The sequence below is a fragment of the Podarcis muralis genome, chromosome 6 (genome assembly GCF_964188315.1).
Source record: "Podarcis muralis chromosome 6, rPodMur119.hap1.1, whole genome shotgun sequence".
Lineage (NCBI taxonomy): Eukaryota > Metazoa > Chordata > Lepidosauria > Squamata > Lacertidae > Podarcis > Podarcis muralis.
The window spans coordinates 41,755,240-41,765,291 of NC_135660.1; the positions used below are offsets into that span (position 1 = coordinate 41,755,240).

A 10,052-nucleotide genomic window follows, 5' to 3' on the forward strand; every position below is an offset into this window, starting at 1 on the left:
GGACTAGGTCAACAAATGACTAATATATGAAATAAATAAATCTGTCTAATAACAAGGTAGAGGGGAAGAGGAAAGGATATATAGCTTACAGCTAATGATCAGCCTTCCAGGGGACACATGCAGAAGAACAAGTGTTACATGGTCTCAAACCAAAATTACATATGCCATCAACTGAGCATGCAAATATAATATTTATTTTGACTTTTATTTTGTATCTTTATGTTGTGAGCCATCCTGAGATCTTTGGGTGAAGGACAGTATATACATTTAATAAATAAAGTAACAATATAAGTCATTTTCTCTTAAGTCACTGCTATACCAGGTGACTGAGAGTATGGGGGCCCCAGAAGGGTCCAAGTCTTGGGGGGGGTGTATGTGTGTGAGAGAGATGTAGGAGAGTTTCCTGTAGGATTTGCAAGTGCTTCAAGGTAGTCCTAATGTGGAACAGGACTCCCTATTCTGTGCTATTTATCTTCAGGGCACTGCACTTGGAATGGCCGTCCTTCCATTTCTTTTTTTAAAAGCATCTCTCATTACACTTTTAGCCAAGATCTTTCCTTTTTGCCCTCAGCAGGTGAGTTGCTAGAGGGTTATTGTTTTTTTTAAAAAACCAGCAACAGTAACAGCAAGGCCAGACTGAACCTGGGGTGAGGTGTGGCGGCCGCTCTTTTCCCGTGGGAGCTATCACTGAGATGAAAGCAGCCGTTTGGGCCTGTGTAGGGCTGCTGGGATGTGAAACCAAATCCTCCCTCTCGCTCGGTGACAAAGACTTTTCCACATGCTGCCTTTCCTTTGTGCAGACCCTTAGCTGCTGAGAGAAGCCGCGGCATCAATCACTGCCTTAGCCTGGCTGCCCATCAGCTGGCAACAAACTCAGGCTGGGCGCCCGTTGCAAGAGCTCCGTTCCTTGGCTTTCCATGCCATGGCCCATCCAGCTCAGTCAGAATGAAAGCTCCAGCTACAGAGATGCTCTGCCGAAGCAGATGCTCTGATAGCTGAGCTCATGTGGCTGAGTTCAGAGATCCAGGGATAATTCAACCTGCCAACATGAGTGTCTTTCAACTCTGCTGCTGCTCTGAAGATCAAAGATAAAAGACAGTGTCTTCAAATACCACCCATATTCTACGAGCAGAAAATATATAGCGCAGTGGGACAAAGTTTTCTGGTCCTGCTAGATAGAAAAGTCACAAATCTGCACTTGCTACTTATGAGGAATAAACAGCTTGAACTGGTGGCCTTTGGATTGCCAGGAGGCTGGCCACTTGGCTATCCTAGAAACAGAAGGGGCCATGGTAGTACATCTTGCAGTAGGTACGGACTCAGTTACACCTGCATCTTGGGTCACAAAGGCTTTAATTCTACACACACACACATCCAGCTCTGTGGATGTAGAGAATGAAGTGGAAAGTGCCTTGTACAAAACAGCCATGGAGCCTTGATTGCCAATGGCACTGAACTCTGTTCCCATCCACCCCCATGCTCTGGACTCTGTCAGGAAGAGGTGATGACAAGGTACAGCTCAGCTATTCCTCCAGCTGCTGCAAGAGCCTGGGAGACTCTCCGCTCCTACCCAGCAGCCATCAGGGCAGGATCCAGTTCCCATCATGTCACAGTAATGCTTAGCCTCCATCCAAGGCAGTTCTGGGCTGATCAGCACAGCTTTAGGTTCTGTGGCACATCACATGGCCACTCATCCCACTGAACAGATTTCAGCATCTACCCGGACCCAGGAGAACTTGAAGGGTCAAACTTGCTCTCTTGTCTTCCTTCTCCTGTCATGTCATGGTTTGAGGGAAGGACTGTGGCCCAGTTTGCAGGCAAAAGGTACTAGGTTCCACCTGTGCAACCTCAGATAAGGCTGGGAGAAACCCTTGCCTGAAATCCTGGAGAGCCACCGCTGGTCACTGTAGACAGTACTGAGCTAGATAGACCAATGGTTTGACTTAGGATAAGGCAAGTTCCAATGTTCTCATAAAGGACGGGTTCATCAATTAGCTGAGCAGCAGTACTAGAATGGATTCTAATGGTCTACGCCAGAGGTTTACAACCTCTTGACCGTTTCAGCTCCCTTGACCAACTACCTTCTTTCTGCAGCACCCCTGTGGGGCTCAGGAGCCCAGTTATGTCACCCCTTGCCTGCCAAGCTGGTAGCATCTCACCCTTTTTCAAACACTCTCCCTTGTAGAGTGTTCCCTCCTCATCTCCTCTCCCTTCTCCCTGGGAGTCCTCCAGGCAACCGCTGCAGCCACCCCTGATCTCTGAGCTGCCTCAGTTCCTGGAAAGTAGCAGCTCCTGGCCAGACCCTAAGGCACCATTCACCTGGGGAGCTTGTAGCCAGGGCTGCTGCAACTAACAGCTGTGCAAGCCTTTGGGGGGCACAGATGTAAGAGGGCACCAGAGGAGTGAGGGAAGGGAAGATGGACAGAGGCCAGTGCTGCCCTGGGCACCCCTGACCATCATTCAAGGCATCCCAGGGCTCCACGGCACACTAGTCGAAAACCACTGGTCTATGCAACACTCTGTCCTAGTCTAAGGGAAATGAAGGCCAACAGGTCTTGAAAAGGAATGTGTTAAGTGAGCTTCCAGGAAGAACGTGACAATGGCAGCCCTCAGGAGATACTCCCAGACTACTCTCAGCTTACTCCCAGCTTTCTCCAGGCTGCAGGCCTAGTTAAGCCTGCCAGGCTTCCCAATTTGGTCCATGGGAGCATTTTGCCCAGGCCATGCCTACCTGTAACTCACTGGGCATCATATGAAAGGTAAATCTGTTGTAAAGTTGTGGGGCAGGTAAGGCTGCACTTGCAAAGGAGGAATTGGGAATGTGTCTGCATTCAGGCACCAAAGGCTGCCTTTGGTCAAGGTCTGCTGTACAGAGGTACCTCAGGTTACATACGCTCCAGGTTACAGATGCTTCAGGTTACAGACTCCGCTAACCCAGAAATATTACCTCGGCTTAAGAACTTTGCTTCAGGATGAGAACAGAAATCGTGCTCCGGTGGCGCGGCAGCAGCAGGAGGCCCCATTAGCTAAAGTGGTGCTTCATGTTAAGAACAGTTTCAGGTTAAGAACAGACCTCCAGAACGAATTAAGTTCTTAACCCGAGGTACCACTGTACAGTGGTGCCTCGCAAGACGAAATTAATCCGTTCCGCGAGTCTCTTCGTCTTGCGGTTTTTTCGTCTTGCGAAGCACAGCTATTAGCGGCTTAGCGGCTTAGTGGCTATTAGCAGCTTAGCGGCTATTAACGGCTTAGCGGCTATTAACGGCTTAGCGGCTATTAACGGCTTAGCGGCTTTAAGAAAAAGGAAACAAACTTGCAAGAACTCGCAAGACGTTTCGTCTTGCGAAGCAAGCCCATAGGGAAATTCGTCTTGCAGAACGACTCAAAAAACGGCAAACCCTTTCGTCTTGCGAGTTTTTCGTCTTACGAGGCATTCATCTTGCGGGGCACCACTGTACTTCAAAGTTCCCCTAAAGTTCCCCTTGATCTGAAATTCTGTCTTCTCACACCCCTGGATGATATTGTTGACCACAAATACTCTTGGCCTTTTAACACTCATAGCTCAGAATTGTGCTGCAACTTTTGAAAATGAGTTCCGGGCAACTATTCTTTGTAAAGAACAGAGTAATGCACCCAGTAGGCACTTTGGCTGGGAGAAAACATCCCACTGTTTGCCTCACACTTGCGTGCTAAGTGTGTGTTGTTCTCATACTTGTGGCTGATGGCACCCCCGTTGCTGCGCCTCATCTCATCTGCAGGCGTGAACATGCGTCTCTGGAAGGAACAGGACGTGAAGTGTGGAGAGCAGAACCACAAGTGACATTTAATGTTCTCCTCTGTTTGCCAATAATAGCTCTCAGAGGGCCGCGAGTGAAGGGACTATTATGCTGCTGCTACATGCCAGATTACAGCAACATTTATTCACCATGTGGTTAGTGCACAATTTCACAGCCCGGCTGGCCTGGTTGTAAAGCTATACTGGGCCCCTGGGAATGTATCCTGTAATGGCTCTGCCAGGAGACAGGCAGGTCTGCTGAATAGGACTGCATGGCAGGTCATCTTATTCACACCGTTCCCAACACCTTCTGCCTCTGGACATGTACCTGTGCAAGGAACCCCCAGGGTCCTCTGGCAAAACTCCCTGCAGTGGTATAACTGAGACTAACGGTCATTCATTCTATAGCAGCGTAATCCAATATAGGGCAGAGCTTGTAGGTTTTTGGTAGTTATAGTGAAAGGGAGAATTTGAGCAGAAGATGCAACATGGGAGAACAATATTAAAAGTAGATCTCTGACCTGTATTGAATGTGGTGTAATGACTCACCTGCTTTTATGTTTTTCTTTTTCTGTGGGGCAGGATTACTGGCTCTCCCTGCTCTACAAGCAACTTGTCGGGCCCAGGGTGCTCTCTGTGCATGTGGCCGGGCTGCAGAGGAAACCTCGCCTTGGCAGGGTGATCCGTGATAAACTGCGCATCTACGCTCATTGCACCAGCTACCACAAGTGAGTTGCCACATGCCGCAAGCACAGCTTCTTGGAACAGAGGTAGGGGCTGGGGCACTGGTGACTGGAAGACCCAAGAGGGTTAACTCAGCATGGGCCACACCCTCGGACGAAAATGTCACTTGGCATGGAGGAGGAGGAGGAGGATTTGCTACTGTCATCCCTTTCGCCTAAGGTCGCAGGGCAGGTTACAACAATAAAAACACAACATTAAAAACAATTCAAAACATCTCGGAAACAAAAGTGGGTCCCAAAAAGTATACATCTCTAGTGTCAAAACCCAGAGGTGTTTTAACACTAGAGAGGTGCGTTCACAGCCAAAAGCTATTTAATGATAGCGATACCTTCCTTCTCCATCCTTCTGAGCAGCTATGGCCCTGTCCCTGCCAAAGAGCAAGTCTCTTACTGACACTTGGTGTCCCAGGGACAATTAATACAGCAAGGGAGTAGCTCTTGTCTGTAACTCACCTTTTGTCTACCCCCCCCCAAAGGCTTAAGTTCTCCTCCTGCTGCAAGGAGGTTATAACAATTGTTTGGGGACCAGGATTTAAGGACCTGCTTTCTTCCCCCTGCTGCCCTCGCAATCCCTGTGTGCATATCTGCATCCTTACTTGCTCTGGTTGTGGCCGGGGTGGGTGGGGAATGGCTCTGGTGATGATAGGGAAGAGCAGCTATCTCTGGGACTAGGGTGAGTGCCTTTGCAGCCCAACTTTTATCAGGATGAGATCAGGAGAGTGTATTTTCCTCCAAAGGCCCCGGGGGTCTGGTTTCAGTTCCTCCCCCCCTCCACTCCCCTCACTTGGGGCACCCAGCCTAGCTAGGGTTTCTGTGATAAGCCTTTTCAAAGCATCCTCCTCCGAGCGCAGGGCCTGGGAGTCCCCTGTGTGCACACAGGTCCCCATTGTTGCTTCCTCATTTCGGGCAGATGCTTTCAACAAGCTTCCCCCTCCAGGAGGGAGTCTTGGCCAGTGACTGACAGGTAACTGGCAACTGGGATAGGGACAGGTGGGAAAGGAAAGGCGACAGGAGCGGCCACAGGTGGGCAGGTCATCCCATGCCCTGGGCATTTGGAAGAGAGACTGCTATTCACTCTCTCTGTCTTCTGTTTGGGGCATTTCTGGCTAAGCTCGCTGCAGAAGCATGAGTACTGTAAAGAGCTTTAGACCCTGAGAAAATAATATTTATAAAGCTCTGTGTGCCTCTTGTTATCTTTACAAAGATCCTGCATCAGAATTGTATTATTGTCCCCATATTACAGATGGGGTCCAAGGCTGAGAAGATAAGTGATTTGCCTAAGGCCACGTAGTAAATTCATGCAGTTAAGGGGAGGTTTCAGCTGGGGATTCCCATCTCATCTCTTAACCTTTCCACCATTTTTCAAACATTCCAAAAGGTGGGAGCTTCCTTTAGCAATGTAGCTTCCTTCTGCCCTGTAAATTGACCTGCTTTGACAGTCTTAAGGCTGGTGGCGCTTCTCAGGGCCATCTGTAAATTGTGGCTGATTCAGAGGGATTTGCTTAAAACTGCAAGTGCCTGTTGTCATGCATGTTGGCTGCAAAACGCACATTAATGACTCTAGAGCCCACTCGACCATCCCATTGGTTAGAAATGCAAGAGTAGCCAGTTTGCTACACACTCACCCCTTCACAGGTTGAAGTGGCTGCCCGCATGGCTATATCAAAGAGCAGTGGACTTGAAAGGCTGTCTTAGTCCAGCTCCCTGCTGCAAAGCAGACCCCCTCCTTCCATCACCCAATCAGCCTATGCACTCTGGACCAGAAAATGCCACTTACATAGCACTGTCCTCGATCCTTTATCTTACCAGATTGGAACTACATTGAAGAATCCATCCCTAGGTAACATCACCTTGCGGTTACTTCAAATCATGGGATGCAACAGTTCCATTTTGTGCCCTGTCTTCACCCAGGCTAGATTGCTTGGCCAAGACATTTTAGTAGCTCCACCTTACTGGAGAAATAGGGCTGGGTGTGTGCTGAGGAGTTCGGAGGAGCAGTGCGTTGCAGCCACATCATCACATTGGCCAGCTATTGCAGGATATGTCGGGGCCATTCTCTTGCCAAACTTTTCTTTTCAAAGGAGAGAGAAAAGGAAAGTGACAGGGCAACTTCCTGAATTGGAAGGGCAGGAAACATTTCATACTGTCATGAATTTCAGCTAGACAAAAAGGTCAACAGCTTCTGCATAATATGGCCCCATCCTCCAGTTCCTTTGACTGGAGTGATTTTATCTTGGGATCTGTGGAGCAATAAGGGAAGTCCTCAACCTTGATACTAACAGGAGGTATCTAGGGAAGTGTGCACACGACTGACCCTTAGGCACCTTGTCTCTCTCTCACACAGCCACAACTACGTCCGTGGCTCTATCACACTTTACATCATCAACCTGCACCGGTCCCGGAAGAAAATCAAGCTGGTGGGAACCCTTCGGGACAAGCTTGTCCATCAATATGTGCTGCAGCCCTATGGGCAGGAAGGACTACACTCTAGGTGAGCACTATCATCCTGGTAGGCCTTGGAAAGTGGTATTAGAATCCAGCCTCTCCCGATTGACAAGAAAGACCACTGCTGATAGAGTTCAGTGCCCTTGGGGTGGGGGAGAGAGAAGAGAAGCTACTGATGCAGGTATCAGGCTTGTGATGCTCCCCATCAAGTCCCCATTCAGTACATGCACCACCTTTACAAGATGCTAAGCCTGCCTAAATTCGATGTAAATTGTACTCCCATCTTTCAGCTGACCAACAGTTGATCCCACAATAAATCTGTTAGCCTGTAAGGTAACGAAGGGTTCCCCTTTCACAGTCTTTTCCTGCAACAGGCTAATTTAGCTTCTCTAATGTCATTCAACTTTATATTACCACTGTAGTACCAAGCAGTTCCTTTCCCCCAACAATCCTCCCGTGACTGACCAGGCTTCTTAAGCCCTGTAACAGGACTAATTTGTAAATTGCTACACACACTCCATTTGTTTACTATATTTGCCTTATAATCCATTAGGTCAGTGAAGCAACAGGCACCTAAAATGAAACGACATATACAGTAGGGTGTGCTGGTGCACATATCTTTAAGCGTCTGCCTGTATTAATTGGGGGAGGTGTGGGCAGGGTATACTGCAAAGCAGCAAAGAGAGCACAATGTAATTGTCACCCCCAGGAAGATTCTCAGCTCTGATGGTCTAGAGCTTTATTTGACTTGCCCACTAGCATATTTGCTACTATTATAGCTGCATAGTTCGTGCACTGATGTCCGGTGGGAAAGTGCTGCCTGCTAGTATGGAATGAGTCTTACCACTCCCATGTGCCCCAGCCAACCCTGGACCTTCCTCAGAGTCCAGGCCCCTTCAACTCCTAGAGGTACAAAGCTGGTGTGGCCACCCTCTTGAATATCAGTTCTCCTGCATCTTTCCTCCTAGCCACAAAAGACACCTGTGGCCATCTCAAAGCTAGGCCACCATTCCTTTGTGTCTAGGACCAGCCTTTCCCTTGTGCTTCCCTGAGGTGGTTTTCTCATGCATTTGCTCTGTGTGTGCAGGTCAGTGCAGCTTAATGGGCAGCCGCTCACCATGGTGGACGACGGGACTTTGCCCACGCTGAAGCCTCGCCCCCTCCGCCCTGGCCGGACCCTGGTCATCCCACCGCTCACGATGAGCTTCTATGTGGTGAAGAACGTTAATGCCCTGGCCTGCCGATACCGGTAGCTCCACCCACCCCACTGCCAAGGACAGACCTGCTAGGCCTCGGGGTGGGGGCATCTGCTGCCAAGGGCTTCCTTCTCGGGTAGACTAGGCAGGTAGCACAGGGAAAGGAGACTGAAGAATCACTATGGGTGCCCGCAAGCACTGGGCATCCTTGGATGGCATGTGGTTATGATGCCAACAACACCATATGCAGTGGCTCCTCCATGATGAATTGGGAGAGAAAGAGGAGGGTTTCAAAGTCAGATCCCCCACCCACCCTCTTATGGAAAAAGCATTAAGCCAGAGTCAAGAGGAATTGCCCAGCAAGCTGTCCCACTGAAGGATGGAGCACTGAGTTGCTGCTTCAGAAACTTGGAAGAGCACAGAAACTTGAACCTTCTGCAAAATGACAGATCCGGGGAAGCTGCCCAGAGCATCCTGCCCTTGACAGCCTGGGAAACGTCTTAAACCCTGTGCAGAGATGATGGTCATATAGTGGAGACATTGTGCCACCTTGTGGGCAGGCGGAAAGGCTCTGATTGAGATAGGAGCCCCGGCTTTATTTGCTGAACATACGCAAGGGCAGGATGCAGAACTGATCAACAAGAAAAGCCTCAGAATCATCCTGGGCCCCTTCAGCTTTATTCCTTTGGGAGCTGCTCCCTCTGCTGGCAACTGGCAGTAGAACAAGCTATGCAGCTGTCGGGCGTGGGATGGAGCACACTGGCTATGCAAACAGAGGCAGTTGCACATGGCGCTACGAGGCATGTGCGCATGCAGGAGCCAGAAGAGCCTCTTACAGAAATAAGCAGCCAATTGGGCTGCCGGGGAAAGATGTGCAGCATATGTCCATCCGGATAAGACGAGCCACTGGGGTGTCTGCAACTGTTTTGCGTCCTGTGGCATTGTGGGGTGGGGGAAGAAGAGGTTTGGTCTTGGCTACTGTCAAATTGTGCTGCCTTCTGGGAGCATGTGCTGTAAATGTTAATTATTAAATTATATTTTCTGAAGAACTCTAAAAGATCCTTGGAACAGAGCTGGGGACAAGGGTCTCTATTTGACCTCCTGGGGGATTTTCAGATATTTGAATACTGGGGTGCAAGGTAGGGGGAAATCACCATAAAGACAGCCACTTGAAAGTTGGTATAATATCCATATCTGAGCATGCTTGAGCCTGGATTAGGGTCCTTCTACTCTCTGCAGTAGGTATTTGCATGCAGCCAGGTGTCACACTTAGGACCAGATGGCAACCAGATTCTCTTATCAGCACCTCTGCCTCTGTTTTCTTGAGACCACCACCATCCACACCCCTAGATCCAACCTAGGGATCAAGCCTGTTACACTCACAGAACCTTTGCCAACCTGGTGCTCTTCAGTTGTTCTGGACTACAACTCCCATCAGTCCCAGTCAGCCAGCCATGCTGACTGGTAGGAGTTGCAGGGCATGAACACACTGTATGATAATATGCATTCAGTGATGGATGCAGGCACCATTTTGGGAGTGCTGTACAGACAGCAGCATCCTCATGCTGCCCCAGAGTCACACAATTTGTCCATCTAAAGCGAGTTCTGCTGGAATGGTCATAATCCATTTGGTGCCAAGAACGCACTTCTCAAGTGATTGCTGCACATATGTGGATACAGAGAGCGCTTTATCTGATCACGTCATATTGAGGCAGACCTACTGACATTGCAGGGCTGTTTAACTTGCCTGTGGATGAATTAGGCAAAATAGGAAATTGTACAATAACTTAGCTGCCTTGGTATCTCAATATATATCCTCTGTATATCAACACAGTTTGCAGCACCTCCCCTTCATACGACTACGATTTGTTTTTTCTTTAAAAAAAACTTTTG

The 10,052-nt window shown here is 49.0% G+C and overlaps 1 protein-coding gene across 3 annotated transcripts in view; it reads left to right on the forward strand.

Moving 5' to 3' along the window:
- Positions 1-9,575, forward strand: part of HPSE2 (heparanase 2 (inactive)) — a 113,744-nt gene extending 104,169 nt beyond the window's left edge. The window contains exons 9-11 of one of the 3 annotated variants that reach the window (XM_028730598.2): positions 4,358-4,503; positions 6,863-7,009; positions 8,051-9,575. In XM_028730598.2, the coding sequence (XP_028586431.2) occupies positions 4,358-4,503; positions 6,863-7,009; positions 8,051-8,216 (459 nt within the window). In that variant the 3' untranslated portion in view covers positions 8,217-9,575. The remainder of the gene's footprint in view (positions 1-4,357; positions 4,504-6,862; positions 7,010-8,050) is intronic. The other 2 variants (XM_028730600.2, XM_028730597.2) reach the window with 2 other exon arrangements.
- The last annotated feature ends 477 nt before the right edge of the window (positions 9,576-10,052 follow it).